Source organism: Eubalaena glacialis, chromosome 1 (genome assembly GCF_028564815.1).
Source record: "Eubalaena glacialis isolate mEubGla1 chromosome 1, mEubGla1.1.hap2.+ XY, whole genome shotgun sequence".
In the NCBI taxonomy this organism is placed as follows: domain Eukaryota; kingdom Metazoa; phylum Chordata; class Mammalia; order Artiodactyla; family Balaenidae; genus Eubalaena; species Eubalaena glacialis.
This window is the reverse complement of record NC_083716.1, coordinates 54,090,583-54,111,308: the sequence shown is the minus strand read 5'-3', so window position 1 is coordinate 54,111,308 and position 20,726 is coordinate 54,090,583. Positions and strand designations below refer to the sequence as shown.

The following is a 20,726-nucleotide window of genomic DNA, read 5'->3' as shown; positions in this document are numbered from 1 at the left end:
GGCCTTCTGCTGCTGGTGTTAAATTGCATGGGTGTTTGTGTTATATAGATATGAATATGTGGATATATACCTAATTGTGTGTTATCTAGTGTATATACCCCATGTATAACCAACTCAACTGATCGGTTACCTGTTTGCTTTACATCTATACTCTGCCCATCTTTTATTCTGTTCTCTATTTCAGAACCACATTTCTTAGGCTGTCCGGACCAATGGCTTCTGAGTGGAGTTGGCCGGTAGGAAGCACTAAATTGGAAGGCAGGACTCTATTTCCTGTTCTATTTTTTCCTCTCTCTCTCTCTCTCTCTCCCTTCTGTTTTCTCTGTTTCCTGGTTTATTTCCAGCAGCAGCTAGGTTCATTTAGGGTTCCAGCTCTGGTCTGATAGACCCACTGGATTTATCCTAGTTTCCTGGACTCAGACTTTATCCCTTCAGCCTAGGAGTGAGAGTGATTTCATGTTGTTGTCAATTCCTGTGTGACCCTATTGTTCTTTCTTTAGCTTCTTACCCTTTCTTTCACGTGGTCAATCAATTGTCTATTAAATTTCCTGGTTTCAAATATTTAAAGAGGTTTCTGCTTTCAGATATACCAACTTTTTCTTTCTCAATATATATAATTTTAAATGAGCATATGAACTGAGAGATTAGAATGTGATATTATATTATTGAGTCTACATTTAAAAAAAAGCCATATTAAATATCACTGTATTTTTCTTTTAGGCTTTTTCAGGTTAATTCAATTATGCCATTATATAACTGTGGGCAAATCGTTAAACTCTTAGTTTCACTTTTATCTTTATTTGTACCATAAGCGTAAAATGATAGGTCCTCTCCTCCTCAAAAAGTAGTTAATGAAGTAGAGCACTTTAAATAATACATAACACAATCTGAACAGTCACAGATGACACTGTTCAGGGTAGAGAAATAAATATGATCTCTAGTGTTGGTTTAACTTGTCCAATCCAAGTTCTAACACATACTTTCCATGTGTCCTGGGACACAGAAGTTAATTTCTCTAAAACTTCAATCTCCTCATCTATAAAAGAGTGTTAACCCCATCTCCTTTTTATCAGTTTCATGAGGATTACTTTGTCTAACCTTTGTAAATCTCTCAGCACTGTGCTTTGAGCAGAGGAAGTCTTCAAGGAGCCCAGATTGCTCATCTATTACACTACAAGATGTAGAAGTGCTTTCTGATAGCACTTTCTCCTTGATTTATTCCTAGGTAAAACACATATAGGAATATCAGATACATCACCCATAACTTGATTAACTGAATCTCTCTCTCTGTCTCTCTCTTTTTTAGAAAAATAATCATATTTTATCGATTTCAAGTCACTGCTCACCTACTGAGTTTCTATGTCAACTTACCAAACACTCCAGTTAAATAACATTCCTTTGAATTCTATTTTGAATTTGCTGACTATGGACGGTTACTTAATTTTTGTCAACCTATCTGTACCAGATTTCATATTCCTTCGTTTTAATTAAAGGTCAAGAATCTTATCCATATCACCATTAGGAAGAATATCCCCCCTCATATTGTCTTCACTAGCTTACCCATCCTTACCCATGCCATTGTGTTATTTTCCCAGTTTCCTTATGACTTTCAGGTTTAGAACATATTTCACAATCCGATCTTGTCCAAGCTAGGGACATTGATATCGCCACCTCTTTCTGACCTTGCTTGGTTACCAGAACTCTAGCCAGTTGTACTGTGCTGACTGATGTCCAACAAAACATATGCTTTCACTGGAATGACTAAGACATTTGGCATCAGAGATAGCATGTAGATTTAGGAATGTCTTTTCTTTTTAAGAAGAAATGTGGAATAGCAGAAGGAGCACTGGATGATCCTCTGTGCTCTGCCTATTCATTTCTTAACCCCCAACCCAACCCCTGGCAACCACTGGTTTTTTAAGTCTCCAAAGTATTTGCTTTTTCCATAGTGTCATATAGTTAGAATCATACAATATGTAGTCTTTACAGATTGAATTCTTTCACTTAGTAATATGCACTTAAGTTTTCTCCATGTGTTTTCATGGCTTGATAACTCATTTCTTTCTTAGTGCTGAATAATATTTCATTGTCTGGATGTACCATAGTTTATTTATCCATTCACCTACTGAAGGACATCTTGGTGACCTCCAAGATGTGGTAGTTATGAATAAAGCTGCTGTAAACATCTGTGTGCAGGTTGTTCTGTGGACATAACTTTTCAACTCCTTTGGATAAATACCAATGAACATGATTGCAAAATCATGTGGTATGAGTATGTTTAGTTTTGTAAGAAACTGCCAGACTGTCTTCCAAAGTTGCTGTACCTTTCTGCAGTCCCACCAGCAACGAATGAGAGTTTTTGTTGCTCCACATCCTCGCCAGCATTGATGTTGTCAGTGTTCTGGATTTTGGCCATTCTCATAGTTGTGTACTAGTATCTCATTGTTGTTTTAATTTGCGTTTCCCTGATGACATACAATGGGAAGCATCTTTTCATATGCTTATTTGCCATCTGTATATCTTCTTTGGTGAAGTATCTCTTAAGGTCTTTGGCCTGCCTTTTTTTTTTTTTTTTTTTTAATACATCTGTATTGGAGTATAATTGCTTCACAGTGCTGTGTTAGTTTCTGTTGTACAACAAAGTGAATCAACCATATGCATACATATGTCCTCATATCCCCTCCCTCTTGAGCCTCCCTCCCACCCTCCCTATCCCACCCTTCTAGGTTGTCACAAAGCACCGAGCTGATCTCCCTGTGCTATGCGGCTGCTTCCCACTAGCTATCTATTTTACATTCGATAGTGTATATATGTTGATGCTACTCTCACTTCGCCCCAGCTTCCCCCTACCACCCCGTGTCCTCAAGTCCATTCTCTATGTCTATGTTTTTATTCCTGCCCTGCCACTAGGTTCATCAGTACCATTTTTTTTTTTTTTTAGATTCCATATATATGCGTTAGGATCTCTAGTCGCAGCGAGTGGGGGCTACTCTTCTTTGTGGTGCACGGGCTTCTCATTGCGGTGGCTTCTCTTGTTGCAGAGCACGGGTTCTGGGTGTGCAGGCTTCAGTAGTTGTGGCATGCGGCCTCAGTAGTTGGGGCACACAGGCTTAGTGCTCCTCGGCATGTGGGATCTTCCCAGACCAGGGCTTGAACCCATGTCCCCTGCATTGGCAGGTGGATTCTTAACCACTGTGCCACCAGGAAGCCCCTGAGTCAGTGAAGCAAAGAACTTGAAGCATTTTTAAAATTAAATGATTTGCTCTACTTACATGTCTTCATCATCTAAGTGTATATATTTTTTAAATAAAAAATAAAAAAGGGGTTATAATGAAAAGCCACCAGCCTTGATCTTATCCTTTTGCACTAATTCCCCATGCCCGATTCCCCCAACATGCACCCCTCCCCAAACACTTGGACGTGCTTAGTAAACCATTTTCATTTGGTATTTTCCTGGTTGTTAACTTCATATCTCTAAATAACATATTAAGCCTCTATTTCTTTATTTATCTACTTTAGTTATGATACATTGACTTTCCATAATCATGGGAATTTAAGTCACTTACACAACCCCCCACTTCTACTCCCTCTTCGCTACCTGGTTCTATCACCACTCTCAGTTCTCAAAGTTAGACTTAATGACACATTTCAGTAAGTAGAATAGTATGGTTAAGAAATGGGGCTTTTTTGTGCAAAACTGAGGTTGATCTAGTCACATATTTCCCTGGTTTCCTCCTAACAGGTTTTCAAACTTACAGTAACAATTATATTAGACTGAGCATCCATTTAAACTTACAAGCCTGTGCCATTTTTTTTTCAAGGCAAGACCCCACTTTCATCTCAGTCTGAGTTGCATGAGGCTTTTAATATGAAATCACTTTCCATGCAGTCCAAAGCTTCCCTGTTGCTGATGAATGTCATACATAATGAAAGATTATATCCATTTATCCTCAGCAGTAAATCATTTATCACACAAAGGAGATATATTATTGTAATTTGGATCAAAGCTGCCCACTTCCTTTAGCCGGCAGAAATGCTGCACCGTTAGTGGATTGTACAATATCCTGGGAGAAACAGGGGTAATTATTGCTGTTGAATGAGGGTTCAGCAAACTCTAGGGGTTTCTAAAATGGCTTTTAAAAAAATCATGTTTCACGTAGAATTTCTATGATCCAGGCATGTGAGCTGTAAGAGTCTTTTTTTTTTTTGCTTTCTTCACTTAATTAAATCTGAAAGCTGTGGGACTTTTTGCAGCTTGCTCTGTGATGTCTGCAAACAGATTTGTGAATGACATTGTGTGGATATTTTGCCCCCTTTCTTAGAGAGGCAATAATTATTACCACTTCTTTTTGAAGCATGCTGTGAGTGGTTTTATCAGTTCTTTTGCTAATGAGCTCCTTCTCTGCTTTATAATGCCAATCATAAAGATGCCTTTTAAATAAGATTTATCTCTCAGATTTCTTTTCTTTTCACTCTTCCTTATCAAGCTGTGTACGGCTTTGCTTCAGGGAGTCACCCACACTACCCAGGCAAGGAACAAGGCTGGTCTGTTTGATCTCTGGTTGATATCACGCTCTCTCACTGTCTCCTGCTGAGAGCAGTGAATTCCAGAAAGGATAACACAGTCCTCCAGAGGAGCCTCTTCTTATGTTGTGTCTTTGATTTTAGGTTATCGTTGCCCTGTATTCCACATCTGTGTTCACTGCTTTTCAAATTCAACAGCATGTGAGTGCCTCAGTATTAAAATGATCCCAAGTAAAGTGAGCTGCAGAATGAAGGAGGGAGAATGGGCCCTCTTTCTTCCTTTGGTCTTACTTGGGCTCCTGGCCAGGATGCTCTTACAGTTTATTCAGAATTTATGCAAAATAGTAGCTAGTGATTCACATGATCAAGTCACACATCTGCACCTAACGTTTACAAACAACATTACTTCATTTGATCTTCACCACATTCTGGAAGTAGCCTTTCAGTGCTTTGGCCATTTAAGAGCTAGCTATTGAAATTCCTATTCTCCTCCTCCAGACTCTGTGAGCTCATTATATCCCTTGCATGGTTGATAGAAATAAATATAATGTGCCCAGGCTCCTTATCCTTAAAACAAGAGATTGCTAAATTTATCAGAACAAGATATAGTGATAGCAAAAATATTATACATTAACTTTAATCTAGATGTTCTTATTGATGGTTCTTACTTCTCGGACTATTCAGATGCTTTTACTCTCATGTAGGTACAATTGCCGGATCTAGGGAATAAAATACAGGACACCCAGTTAAATTTAAATGCCAGATAAATAATGAATACATTTTTAGTATAAGTATGTCCCACATATTACATGTGGGACACACTGATGTAAAAAAAATATGTTTATTTGAAATTCAGATTTAACTGGGTGTTCTGTCTTTTATCTGGAAACCCTAAATACGGGAGAATCCAAATTCTGGTCTTTGCTACTCTATAGCTATGTTACCCAGCTTAGTAACGGTTATGGACTGAATTGTGTCTTCTGAAAACTCGTATGTTCAAGCGTTAAATTCCAGTGTGATTGTGCCTGGAGATAGGGTCTTTTAGAGATAATTAAGGTTAAATGCGACCATACAGGTGGAGTCCTATTCTGATAGGATTGGTGGCCTTAGAAGAAGTGGCAGAGAGAGATTGAAGAGGGAGAGCCAGATCAATCTCTCTCTCTCCACCATGTGAGGTAACAGAAAGCAGCCATCTGCAACCCAAGGGGAGAGCCCTCACCAGACGCACACCTGCTGGCACCTTGATCTTGGACCTCTAGTCTCCAGAACTGTGGGAAAATAATTTTCTGTTGTTTAAGCCACCCAGTCTATGCTATGTTTTTATGGCAGCCCAAGTTGACTAAAATGGCAAGTTTAGCATGTTTTCCTCTGGCTCAGTTTTACATTTCCTGCTGAACTGTGAGCTGGAAAAGACGGTTGTTACTTTTCTTCCACTGACTAGTCTCAACATGTGAGTCAATTACACTTCTAATTTCAAGAAAGTAGAGAGAAAAAAGTGAAGGAATCTGCTAATAGTTGAACCTTAAGCCTCAGAGAAAGTCTGTGATTGGCTAATCTCACAATCTTAGTGACATCTTAAGTGAATAAAGAGGAATCATAGGGAGTAGATGGGACAATAAATCCCGGTCCATTGTCGGCTGGGAACTATCAAAGGCAGCCATGGGCACGTTGAATTAACTAAAGAAGTGGGGGAAGAGAGCATGACTGTCCTCTGACTTTAATGTTAGAACCTAAATTATCTGCCTATATTTTCTGATTACTAAACATATTTATAAGCATTGGGGGCAATGTGTGTCTATGTCTGTGTGTGTGCAATGTGCACAGAGCACACACTAAATCAAGGCTCATAACCCCACTTAGAGATGAGCACCTGAGACCTTAGAGAGGTCAGTCACTGACCTCTGTCATACCTCTAAGTGGCAGAATTAGGGGTCATTCTGCATCCATAGGACATACCTTTTCCACCATAACAGGCTACCTCCCTTGAAAACTAGAATCTCATGTTTGTCATGATAGAATTTGTGTATACTAGGAAATTAATAACATAACATTTTCTCAATTTGAATTTATAAAGCAAAATTCCATCTATCTTCCACTTGTCATTATTACTCCCTAACCCTTTTGTTCTTGATAAAGGCAATTATTATTTTACTACCTCTAATGTGATATTGAAATTAGTCTTCGTGCAAGAAGGCCAATAGATTACTTCTTAATTTACCTTCTTAGCCTAAAAAGGGATTATTTTTTCTTTTAGATGCAGTAAAAATCAAAGCTAAGTTAGACAGAATGGCTTTTTCAGCCTACATAGCTGCTTTGGATACTATTGCTATGCACTCTAAGCTGCGTAGTACCTTCATGTCATGTTATGTGTTTTAATTTTGTTAATGAAGTAGTAAGGCTGAGTGAGGCTCTTGACCAAATAGGGTCAGAAGTTTCTATAAAGGCCAAGATATTTATTCAGACTGACACGAGGACTCCTTAGCCACTGATTGTTCAAAAGTGAATGTACCAAATATGGGAGTAAGAGGACGATGTGAAGAGGTTCTGTCTCTCTGGTGCTAAAATTGACCAATGAAGTGTATGGGTGACTGCTGGACCAGGCACCTAATGTTTACACATGGTTGAGAGGAACTTGCAGTTGAGGAAACACATGTTTCTTATATTTTTTTAATATCTCAGACTTGAAATCATTCTTTTCCTTTTCGTCTTTAGGGCTCAAATATTAACTGAATGCAGCACACCTCCTGAATTTGAGCAGATGCTTTCAAATTCACTTCTAAAATCATATCAGTCTTATGATGAAGTAATTGGCCTCCATCTACTTTTGAATTCAAACTTTGCTAAAGGGAAATTTTAAAAAATCTTTACATTTTCTGAAAATTGCAGGTATAACTTTATTAGCAAGAATAATCATAGTTGTAAGGTGAGTGACATTATAAGCAACAGTTGCCTCAGCCATGGAATTTGTGATATATTTGAAAGCTGTTGATAACACATTGGAGGACCCTCATGGGTTTGAAGGCAGCTGTTGCTCTGCAATTTAAAATAATCCGATTCTAAATTCTTCCATCTGTAGTTCAAAGGATTTTAGAAAGACTGTACCTACAGCCAGGCTATAGGTAAATTTAATTCCAGTTGATTAACTTAAAGATCTTGCTGTCTTAATTAGTGCTCCTTTTAAATAAGACCACTTAATTAAGTTCTAAATTCAGCTAAAGAAAACTTACACCTTAATCAGTGTCACAATATTCTCCACAGCAAATCCTAGATCTCAGTTTCAGCAGTGAGTGGCAGGGAAGGGAATTTGTTCTAACACCATTAATAATTTTTGAGCCTATAACTCTAGGCTGCAGATCCTTAGCTAGAAAAGTTTCTGGTCCCCCCAGCACACATTTGCATTCAGATAGAGACCTGGTTTGGGATTCTGGCTCCAGAACCCCCCATCTCTTCCATGCTGGGCAATTCATTCACCTTGCTGAAACTGTATCCTCTGCTTTTGTTCGTTTGTTTTGTTTCTGTTTTTTTTTTTCTTTCTTTTCTCATTTTCTTTTTCTTTTTTTTTAAACTGAAGACAGTCCACAATCAAGAAATGTCATTCTTTGAGAGTGGTACTCCTAAAGAGCCTTCCCATCCATAGTTAGTGAATACCCCTTAAATTAACACAAAGCTTAGGACATTTGCCTTTAAATCAGTGACCAGCCTCTGTGACCTGGTTTGCTTAAGAACATTTTGAAATTGGATAATAACTTACAAATCTAAGTCTTTAATTCTTACCATAAATCATGGCTTCAGTTCGTGATATTTGGACCATATTTTTAAATACTAATCTTAGGAAAGATACCTGGGTGAATGATGATTTATGTATCTACTGAATTTCCATGAAGAATGTCAGAAAGTGCCACAGATCAAGCAAGGACTTTAAAGTCAACTCCAGCTGAGTTTGTACCTAGTTCAAGTACTCACTGGCTGTGTGATTTTGGAACAAGATGCTTAACCTTTCTGAACCTCTGTTTCCTCACTTGAAAAGTTGGGATGATGATTCCAAATTCAAAGAATATTTTAAAAAAACTAACACGTGTTGAGTGCTTACTGTGAACAACAAGTGTTATTTATTCCTAATAATAATTCTAGGAGGGAGCTCCTATTATTATCTCCAAGTTACAGATGAAGAAAAGGAGGCAGAGGAAGGCTAAGCAGCTAGTAAATAGCCGATCCTGGATTTAAAACCAGGCTGTGCTCCAAACCACCCTGCCTCTAAAATGTAAAGTTTAAACGCCTGATGATTTTTCCATTTTTCCCAACCAAGGGCTGACATTGAGGCTGGGGAGAATTGGCAGGAGATAAAGAAGAATACCTGGAGGGATTGTTCTTTTATCAAATCAGCATTTAATAGGCCCCTTAAAATTGGCAGACTTGTATATCACTGACAAAGTGTCTACTTTCCTGTAACACCAAAGAGTAACTACCATTTTTTGGTCTATGAATAAAAGTTGGTACAGTCAGGAAACAAACCATAAAGTTTGCCACCATTTCTTTTGTGAAGTTAATTGATTTCTGCTAGTTTAAATTTTATGTCTAAAATCAAGTTTCCAGGAAGGAAGCATGTATACTTTCTCTAAAATGTATGCAGAGACCAGGACCTACACCAGGATTGAAGCAAACATTTGAACATTTTTCTAACCTTCATATATTTCTCTCTGTAAATTATGTAAAATGCATCTCTGCAAATATGCGAGGTAGAAGGTCCCTAAGCATAAAAATGGCCAAAATTCATGTATGTAATATCAACCATGCGTGCTTGTTCATTTTTTCTCCTTCCTGCTATCATTCCCATTTTGTTCGGGTTTAAAGTGGGGAACAGGGATATTAAAAGGTTTGCGTAAAGTATATCCATGCAAATACTAAGTGAAGAAGTGAGGCTATAAACGCAACACTGTTAATCATTCTGATATAGTTGAGGAAGAAGTGATAAGAGACCTTGTGTTGGCTGAGCATCCATGTAGATAACAGAGACTGTGACAGTGAAGACAGAGTAGCAATGGAGAAGAAGGAGGTGAAGCAATGATCACATCTTCCAGTAATGAGTAAATGACCAGGGAATCAACAGATGAGGATTGAGAGGATGGATAGTATAGTTCCCCCAATGGGACAGTTTTTGTGTTATTTGTTTTTGTTTTGTTTTGTTTTGCTTTGCTCTGCTAACAGGAGGAAGCAGGAGAAATGGAAGAATAATCTGGAAATGTAGGGAGGCTGTTGGTGAGAAGTGAGAGTTCTTTCATTTTCACTCAGAGTCATTAATATTAGCTCTAATTTGTTGCTATTCATAAAATGAGTTCAAAGAAATAAATTAGCATGTGAGTATCGTAAGAGAAGAGATGGGCATGGTCTGAAGTTAGTAGTGGGGGCTGATGGCCATGGAAGCCACTTTTAGCTGGCCAAAGGATGCCCATTTCTGTGGGAACATCAGCAAATGAGCTGACCATTTAAAAAGTCTCTTCCTTGGGGGTCCTCCACATCCAGGCTGAGTGCTAGGTTCACTGCTTCTGCTTTAACACACTAGACAAACCAAGTATTCGCTTCTAGCTGACAATCATGCATTTTGTATTTTCTTATCTTTGCCAGTATTATTCTCTTTTCTTTTGCCCAAGAATTGCCTTTTAAAACTTTTCTCTAAAACTGGGCTTTTCTTCAGGGATAATGTAGAAGGGGAAAACATGAATAGAAGGGGTGGCTTGTTATTTTAGGTACAGCTGAACAAGTGGGAGGGGCATGAGGGCCGAATCAGAAGGATGTAAGGAGTACAAAAAGTGAGGTCTGCATCTGAAACTATACAGCTGGCCCTATCCCTGTAGAAAGGGAGGGGCATGGTTCATGATTCGGCCCTGAGGCTCACCGGGAGAGATACTTTGCTGACACTTAAACTGGGCTCGGAATCTCCAATTTCTGACCCCATTTCATTGCCAGGGGCCAGTTTCCCTTATTCAGGGTTACCACACCACGGTTCTCTCTTCAACCCCTCATCCGCCCTACCCTGCTTTGGACATTGTCTCCTCAATGATGCCCTTCCCCACTGCCTTTTTTTTTTTTTTTTTTTTTTAAAATGTGTTTTATTTATTTATTTATTCATTCATTCATTTATTCATTTATTTATTTATTTATTTATTTATTTATTTATGGCTGTGTTGGGTCTTCGTTTCTGTGCAAAGGCTTTCTCTAGTTGCGGCAAGCGGGGACCACTCTTCATCGCGGTGCGCTGGCCTCTCACTATCGCCGCCTCTCTTGTTGCGGAGCACAGGCTCCAGACGTGCAGGCTCAGTAGTTGTGGCTCACGGGCCCAGTTGCTCCGCGGCACGTGGGATCTTCCCAGACCAGGGCTCGAACCCGTGTCCCCTGCATTGGCAGGCAGATTCTCAACCACTGCGCCACCAGGGAAGCCCCCCACTGCCTTTTAAATTTGTAAATAAACAAAACACACAACACAATCATGATTTCTGAAGTGACAAGTCCTTCATCTCAGAGTAGGTGAACACACAGAATTTAAGACTAATTTTTTTTTCAAAATTAAATTCTTGGCTCTTGCAGACTGAGCTTACTTTGTGGTGGTTCCGCTGTCGATAACGCTTCTCCCATTTTCTTTACCCGACTCTTTATAAACCATGGCTGCCTTTTCTATTCTAATCCTGCTCTTTGGCCATCTACTTGTAGAAGCAAAACTTACCTGTAAGACCACCAGGGAACATTGATATTTTTAATAAAATTTCTGTGTTGCAAGCCTTGTCAAGGATAAATAAATTCAGAGAACAGGCAGTGGATGAATTCAGTGGAGCTTTGAAGCAATGCAGAGTAGAAAAATAATAGAGTATTTAACCTGGTTAAGGCAAGATTTGTGCTTTTTTTTCCAAACGTGTATTTACCACTAAAGATTACACATGTACTTATAAAATGTTACTAATTCTGTTATGCTTTATTAAGATGAAAAGCAGAAAGAACTTTCTATTACATAAATTTCTCTTGTTCATATACCTGTATCTCTCAGAAAACAAAAAATCTTCTAAAACAGTCTCAAAATCCCCCCTCAACTCACAAAAACCAAAACAAACATGCAGTGATATTTCTCTAAAGACGTGCTGTTTATCACACTGTCAGAAGGTCTGCCAAACTCAATCTGTGCAACAGAAGTGCATCTTAAGACATTTTTTCCTTTGCTTTATGTCTTTAACAGTGTCATAAATTCAATCCACCTCATTGGCTTTACCTGCTGGCCACATTTTGTCTTCAAATTTGGATGGATTTGAACTTATCAAGGTGACGTGTGATTTTTAAGTGGAAATTTAAATTTGTCATTCTTAAAATCCAGCACCAATTAGCAGGGACGCGGCCGCCTTAACAAAGGAGCAGGGCTTTGCTGCATATCCAGTCACAGCCCTCGGCGGGTTTCCCAGCCTGGGCCGGGCTGCTCCAACATCCTCACACGTTATTTTCTTCATACCAGCACACAGGTGTGAAGGCAGGATGAAGGCACGCACTGTGCAATTTTCCTGATACTCCATGAGGCCTGAACACTTCAGAGTGGGCTCAAAGTCATGGAAAATCAGTTGAAGACTAGAAAAATTTCAAACATCTTCCCTTATTTTCTTCTCCACACACAAACGGAATAATGCATTTTAAGTGATAAAAACCCCTTAAAAAGCAAAACAAAACAAAAGCACTTCCCCTTAAGAGCAGCTATCTCCCTAGGATACCATTTTCATATTAAATGAAGATACAAAGAGTGAAGTGTGCTTAAAATCCCCCACATATGTTGGAAATAAAAACCTCAGGAGTAAATGCATGCTACAGCACACACCCAGCACCTAAGTCATCATTACAAGAAAATGAAAACCAAAACACTGTGGTTCAGGTAATTTTGAATAAAGGCAAACTAACAATGTTAGGGCAGCTTTCAGAGAACAGGAATTTATTTTTTCCTCACAAATGTGCTTCAGTCTTAAGTATTTTCTGACTTTGTACCATTATCGAACCAGTGATATGCCTGCTTTATTTCAAGTGCAATAAATGCATTTTTAAAAAGGTTATGAAAATATGTGTCTGCTTAAACAAATTCTCTCAATAGCCTGTTGGGTATTTGGGGTGTCCATATGTCAGAAGTCTTTGTTCTCAATCTATAGGGAAAATTGCCAAATACACTCCAGCGTTCCAGGCTTAAAAAGGTGCTAAAGAGAGCCTGCCCCATTACCTGTATTCCAATTCAGCTCACAATGAAAGGTAGAAAAATTACCTAGGTGCCTTTCACTGTGACTGCTCCAGTTGCAATAGACTTTATCTAATAAAGTGTTTATTACACTCAGAAAACAAAGCATATTCTAAAGAAAGAATCCACGGCTCCCATCTCTGACAGAATGATCTCTTTGAATTCTTTTGTTGATTTTGTAGATTTCTAACAGCCAGAGGATTGTTTTTTAAATCTGATTTTTATGCCAGCAGCACAATTTCCTCCTCAGTAAGTAGGACAGATTCATTCCACAAGCAACAATGGATGCGTCCCTGCTTAACTTAAGCATGACAGATTAAGCTTCAAGCAGATATACTAAATGCCACCTCCCTGCTTACAGAGACTGTTCAGAGGCAGGCATGTGGAGCCTCAGCTGTATTTTGTTCCTTGAACTGCCAGCTGATGAGCCGGGGCTGTCCGAGGCGGCCAAGCAGCCTTGACTGAGCGAGCTGTGAGAAGACCATGTACTGGCAGGGCTGAAGCGATATGCCCCATGGCAGGGGCTTTCAGGCAAATTCCCTGCCTCCAAATTGCACCCACCTTAGGAAAGTTGCCTTGTACAATGCCTCGCAGAAAGTATGCACTTTGCACCTGTTTGCTGAATATAAAAGAGAAAAATGAGGAGAGAAAAATGTGAGTTTAAAGGAAATGCACAGAGGCCTTGCACATAGAGGTAGATGCCTTTCAGATCTTGCCAGATCTGAAATAAATGCTGCTATTTCTGACCCAGCAGTCAGGCGGCACTGACTGGAAGAATTGCTAAGTTAAAAAAAAAAAAAAAAAAAAAAAGGTAAAATTATCAAATGAACAAACTAGTAAAACACAAGGAGAATAAACAGCCCAAATCTACTGATAATATTTGATCAATTATGTTAGAAAATGATTTTTTATTAGGAAAACACTTGCAATATGATGCTTTCTGAAAGGGTATTTGCAGTCTTTTAGAGACCAGTGTGTTGCATAAAGAATCCTGCAGAATTATGAGGGTAACCATTATTCATACTGCTATGAGGGGCATCTTAAATTGCTACTAAGTTTGCTCATTAGATATTACCTATAAAACTATAAAAGCAAAGCGGTGCTGTTTTTTTTACACAGACATGACTAAAATTCACCTACTATCAATGTTAGAAACAGACTGAACCAAGCCATACAAAAGCATGAATGTACCGTTCTCACGGTGATATAATTGGTGGCTACTTTGCTTGTTGAAATCTCGAACCATTCACAAACATGCGTATGTTTGTCGCTTATCCCTTTTCTCAGGTGCAAAGAAGGCTACCAAGGAGTCCGCTGTGACCAATTTCTGCCGAAAACTGATTCCATCTTATCGGATCCAAGTAGGTCAAGCGTTTTTCTTCTGTCTCTAACACAATATAAAACTCTGAGCCACAGTTGCTAACTCACTGACGGCTGTATCTCAGTTCTGTGTCTCTGAATGCTGCCAAGGGTGGGAGCTGGGGACAGACACTCACGTTCAAAGTTTGTCCAGAACTATCTCTGTCCAGGTGTAGTTCTTCTCCAGGGATGGGGCCTGGTTTCCAGATTCATCTCTACCACTACCCTCTGCTGGGAACTGCAGCAAATCCTGCTCCCTTAGCTTTCAGACTCCCCCACTATCACTCCATAATGAAAGCAAGACTATAGAAACATAAAAGACCTTATTATTTATCCAAAAGAGTATTATGAGAACTGTAGTATCGTATTGCTTCTTACCCACTGGTTGGTAATTTGTGAAAATATTAAACCTATTAACCCTTTACCTTCCTAAAGTAAGGAAATACACATAAAAAATTATATAAGAAATTTTCAAACCAACTGTGAAAACCTCATTTTTAGCAACACTATTCGAGTATCAGCAATTACTGTACCAATGACAAATTATTTTGTTTTCCATTCATGAAAGAAGACAATTTGCCACTACAAAGTATTGCCACTCATTAGTTTCTGTCTCTATATGGAGTAAACAGTAATGTTCTATACAAATATGCCCAATTCTGGTCAAACGTGAAATTTTTACTTTATCTGTAAATAATCTGCTCTTTCAATGACTGCTACAATTGAATTGCCACTAAGGAAAAGGGGACTTTTATTGAATCAGAAGTTTAGTTCAGTGAAGATAATGACAGACATTTCCAAATCGTAAAGGCAATATTTTGGTTTTCTGAATACCAAACATGCATAGCATAAACTTTAGTGAAATATCATGCATTGACAACAGCCAGAGGTCGCCCTGTCTGTGAATGCGCACATTGCTGCATAATGACCATGTTTAGCCATCCTTCAACACCTTTTCAAAATGCATATTTTCATTTCCCCCTTGAATTTTTAGGTATGTTTCCTCGGGTAAATGTAATATTTTTTAAAAAGGAAATTCTTGTTTAATTCAGTTTGCTTGTGTTTTATCTTGTCAAGGCAAGCTGCCACTGTACAGCATTCACTACTCTTTTTTTTTTTTTTTGCAAATTTAGCTCTCCTAGAGAAAGGTGGTTGTTGCCTAAAAGCCAGCAACCAAGCTAGCCATGATCTGTGTTCTCTGAAATGTGAGGCTCTGGTCTCTAGGAGTTTCCCAGGTAGGGGGCAGTTACTAGAATGTGTTGAATCTTTCCTATCTTGTGGTTTTTGCCACTTGCTAAGCTGATGTCTAAAAGGTATGGCTGTGGCTAGAGACGTATAATTTGGAATACTAGAAACCTTACAAAGAAGAATGGGTTTGCTGATTTCTTTCTTTCTCTTTTTATTCACTTTGATGTATTATACTTAGCTTACCTCTTTGTTTTTTTTTTTCCTTCCCTTCTTTCTTTCTCTTTCCTTCCCTTTTATTGTCCCCTTTCCTTTTCTTCTCTTTATTATTTTCTTGCATCCCTTTATGCTTCCTCCCTTGCCCTCCCTTCTTCCCTCCCTCTCTCCCTCCTTTCCTCCCTCCCTCCCTCCCTTCTTTCCTTCCTTCCTTCCTTTCTCTTTTCCTATATAGCTGTGGAATATCTGTCCAGTACGGGTACTGGGACAGGGCTTGCATATGGTACAAAATGCGTAAAATCATCTTTCTTTACACAGTCTAATCAAACCTTTGCCATTCAATTGAATATGATAGTCCATCACTGCAAAAGCTGAGAATGAGGCCACTATAAGGACTGTGTGCTCCTCAAAGAAAAATGATCCCATCATCAGAGTCACCAGCCCTGAAAACCTTGGTCTCACATACACAAAAATATTTAGTTCAACAGTACTTATAATGGTGAAAAAATAGACACATTCTAAAAAACAAGATTATGTTTAAGTAGAACATTATATGGCACATCGATCATGTTCCAGTAAATTATTAAAATAAGAGCTGTATGAAATAGTCGTATTAAGTGAAACAGCAAGTTAGACAATTATTTTCATCTAAGATTGCAATAAGAACTTTCTTTGGTCCAAAGGTGGAAAAAAACATACACTAAAATGCTAAAAGGGAACTTTTAAGTCTTGGGGTTATAGAAGTATATGAAAAATTTTCCTTTTTCTCCTGTTTTCTGTAAAATGACATATCATTACGTGAATCAAAATGCCAGAATGCCTCGTGTTGGGCTGCACTACACAGGCCTGCAAGCCCTGTGCTTGCCCAGCTTCAACACCAAAGAAAGAGCCCAGAGTCAGCAAGAGACAGCAGTGGTTTAATGGATGAGGAAGCTTACATGTCTGAAGCAAGGTCCTGGAGCAGCACCCCACCGTCTGTGGCAGATGGCGGGCAAAACATGGTAGCGGGCTTTGCTGGGGTTGGGGGGAGGGTTACCAGTTACAGGGGGAATTAACATCAGGTTGGCTCATTGGTTACCAGGGAAACCAGCAGAGGGGCAGGCTGCTCCTCACTGCCCCTTTGATAAGCTATCAGAGTGGAGATGTTCTGATCTAAAGCTAGGACAGTCATTAGCTGGAGCCTGGGGCAAGTATGTAAGAACGTCAGTCAGGTGAGTAGGGTATAGGTGAAGCAGGCACTAGTCGAACAGGGGATGTACAGAGAACAGCCATCTTGAGTGTCCTGACCATACACCTTGAAACTGAAAAAACAAAACAAAACATTGTGAAACCTATGGATGAGTCCCTGTGACACAGTTTCAATGGGAAAAGCATTTATTTCCTATTCATCCATGCATGCATCTATTTACTTACGCAGTCATTAATTCCTTCCCCAAATATTTTCTGAGCACCCACCAAGGGCCATCGATAATTGGTCAGATTCTGTTAGTACAGAAGTGTACAAACAGGATTTAGGCTCTAAGGCCCCCAAGGCTAGTGAGGGAGAAAAATATGTAGACACATAAGCATGGGCATGATTCTGGTGGAAACATTTATTCCTTTGTGATCTTGGCAGATTTATTAAGCCCCTGAGCCTCAGGCTTATCATCTGTATAATGCCAATAATAATACCTATAGGCATCTATCACCATGATTGACAGGAGGTCAGTTCCAGGTAAACATTAGCCTACTTCCTTGCTCATCCTTGTAATCATACTAATATGTGTTCAGAGTTTACATGTGTTAGGCCCTGGGCCAAAGGACTTTACTTGGATCATCTCATTAAACCCTCACCATCACAGTCCAGCAGAGTTACTGGCAATTGACCACATTTTGTAGATGAAGAAATTAGGCCTTGGAGATATTAAATAAACTTGCTCAAGGTCCCACAGCTAGTTAATGCTGAAGTCTAACTTCCAATCCACATGACTTTGGGACCTGAGCTCCCAACTGCAGGGCTCTTTCCTTTCTTTCCTAGGCCCCTCCTTCCTCTAGTTATTTTCAATATGACATTTATCACTCTAAATTTCATTGACTGAAACTCAATGACCTGCAGCAAACATTATTCTAAGGAACAATATTTGCACAATTTTCATATCTGAATGCAGCAACTTGAGCTTCCATAGAGATGTAAATCCCTAATGAAATTTCCTTGTCAAAATTCTTGCTGAAGGATCGTTTAATTTGCTGCTCATGGTATCTTGGAATGACTCTGCTCTGGAAATAAGCATCCCTCCAACACCCTCCCTCTGCTTTTCCTCCTCTCTCCCTTTTCTTCTCTCTCTCCCTTCTTCTTCTCTCCCCTTTTTCTGATTGCATGGTCTGTTTAGTGAAATCCTAAGGAACAGGGGGTAGAAGTCTCTGCTGTTTTATTCTCCCCCAGGCGATGCAGAGTTGATCAGAAATGTGCACCTTTGTCAATTAATTGATAATAATAATAATAATAATAATAATAACCTCAAGTTACATGCATTTAGGGAAGCAAAGCCAGGATGTCACTGTGAGAAACTCAATGGCTGATAGGACCAGTGTTTGCACTGTGGCCCCAGGCTGGGTCTTCAGAACCTGTTATTCCAAAAACTCACAAAGAACCTGTAGTCAGCTCTACTCAGGAAGACTTGTATACACATAAGAATTAAACTTATACAATGTCTTGATGTCAGTTTTCGAAAAAGTATAATGCATTTTCAGATTACTCAAAACCTCATATGGACCCAGTGTATGGAAGCCACATTCCAATCACAAGGATGAATAAGCAGGGGTTCCGAAGAAAGACAGTGAGAGGAGCAGACTTTCATCAAGATCAAGAGGACGTGACCTTCTGTGGAGGAGCCAGAACCAGCTAATCTAGAATTCCTGAAGAACTTATACCTGTATCCTGCTTCCTACTGCTGCCAACACATGGATAGCCACTGTGAACTTCCAGGAAGTGCCATCATCTGCTTGATGATTTCTAATGTAATTGCTTTGGAACAAATCCATTTTCCTCACAAGCACAGGATCGACCTGTAGACTCCTGTTTTCTCTTATCTCCAGTACCCACCCAGGTCAGATACCATCTCTAGCCTTAAGGCAGAGCTAGATGGAACTGAAGAACCATGAACTGGCCAAGGTTTCAGGCAGATATTGTCCTGGGTCTCCCCGCTTCAGTGCACGTGCCAACCTGAGTTATCAGCAAGATCCTGATCTCATCCTTGGCCAATGAAAGCCTGAGAGCAGCTCCAGAGAATGGATTAAGAGGAGAATCAAAGAATGGTACAGGATGGAAAAGACACCCATCTGCAGTGAGGGTCCTTTTCCCGACACACAGCCAGTGGTAGCCATTGCCGGTCCTCACTGTGCCTTCCTCTCCACATCAGCATCTAATACCCAGTATCCCCAGGGCTGGAGGGAGCTGATAAGTCTGCAAGCCCCAAGTTTGGCACGGGGCTTATACAGCTTAAACTCTCAGTGTCATCTGCTCTTCCCCATGGGAGGATGGAGGCTACTTCTATCTCTAGTCTATATAAACCATTAAAAGAAAATTTTCCACAGGCAGTTTACTGATCTAGTAGACTTTTATTCAGCAATTCATGAATCAGGCAGCATCGAATCCAGCAGATAGAAAGGAGCTCTGAAGAACTGTATAAGATGAGAGATTCTTAAAGACCAAAGTGACCAAGGACAAGGAAGTTAAACTGGGTGTTTGCTTATTGGTTAAAACAAGGTTACACCACTTATATGGAGCAAAGGAAAATCAGGTAACTTGTGCTGAGCAGGCAAGCACTTGTTGGTTAAGCTAAGCCTTTCTTCTCTGGGAGAGCCAAGCATAGAAACTTAGTTAAGTTTTTGTTTGCTGATATGAGACTTAGCATGAGTGACTCCATCTTGGTTTTAACCTGGTAACTTTAACAGTACTATCTTACATTCATCCTTTGGTTTCTTTGAATCTTAGAAACCAGGCTGTGCTCTCAGGGTGCCCTGTAAGATGCCAGCAGCCTGTCAGGATACGATTCAGATGAAGGCTAGCAAAAAATATGATAGGAGTTTTTAGACTTTCCATCACTCCAAACTGGGCTTGTGTACCCCAACTTCTCAGGAATAATCACTTTGCAGATCCAAAAAGTAAATTTGCCATGACATGTGGTTCTAGCCACAGAGGGAGCACCAAGCAGTGAACCGGTTCACAGAGCCCACTTCAGAATGGTTTGCCGGGACAACTAACTCATCAGGTCTGAGCACTATTGGTCTCCTTCCCTGTGTACCAGGAAGCAGATTGGGTCATCACTTACCCAGTGCCCAAACCAGTCAGCCCAGGGCAGAGTGGTGCTTCTTTGCCATGCGTGGCACAGTGAGGGAGAGGGAAACTTGGGAGAGCCTCCAAGAACCAATGTGGGGCCTGGGAGCCCAGGCAGGAGTTGGCTAAGCAGTTGCAGAGGTTTCCTTGAAGGGTATCAGTGGGGAGTTTCCCAAAGAGACCCATGTTCCACCCTTTTGCCTTTCCCGATTTCATGTAGTATATGGAAAAGTGTGCAATGTGACAACTACTAGATGGAAGGGTATAAGGAAAGGTCCTCTGAATCAGGAGTTAGAAGATCTTGATTCTAATCCTGTGACCACTTGCTCTTAGCAGTGTGGCCTTGGGTGAATCACAGTGCAATTGAGCCTCAGTTTCTTTATCTGTAGAAGAATCCTCCAAGCACCCTGGCTAAAAGAAGAAAACAACCCTCAGTACCAAGCAGGCTGTCCCTGCAAGCCATTCACAAGTGGGGTCAAATGCACAGCTGAAATAATCTTTTTATTCATTCACTCACTTATCCTCTAAATAATTAAACACATATAAAGTATGCCATGCTGTGGATTCAAACGGTAGTAATTAAGGATCCTACCATCAATAAACTCATAGTCTAGAAAACTGCATTTATTTAAATTGAATTATAGGCTCCAAAGAATGTGCTGTCTATAAGACATTAAAATGTTTTTTTCATTCACTCATTCAACTCTTACTAATAGTTTGACATGGGACAAGTTGCTTAACCTTGATGGGTCCTGGTTTTCTTCTTTATAAAATGAAATATTAATTGTCTCTACTGCAGACAGCTATTGTTAGGATTAAATAAAATAATCTATTCAGAGTAGTTTGTGCTTGATACATGGTGAGAACTCAATAAAA

At 39.7% G+C, this 20,726-nt stretch overlaps 1 protein-coding gene across 3 annotated transcripts in view; it reads left to right on the top strand.

Moving 5' to 3' along the window:
• Nucleotides 1–20,726, top strand: part of NRG3 (neuregulin 3) — a 1,094,021-nt gene that overhangs the window by 814,875 nt on the left and 258,420 nt on the right. For all 3 annotated transcript variants that reach the window (XM_061196827.1, XM_061196818.1, XM_061196836.1), the window contains exon 3: nucleotides 14,063–14,136. In XM_061196827.1, coding sequence (XP_061052810.1) covers nucleotides 14,063–14,136 — 74 coding nt within the window. The remainder of the gene's footprint in view (nucleotides 1–14,062; nucleotides 14,137–20,726) is intronic.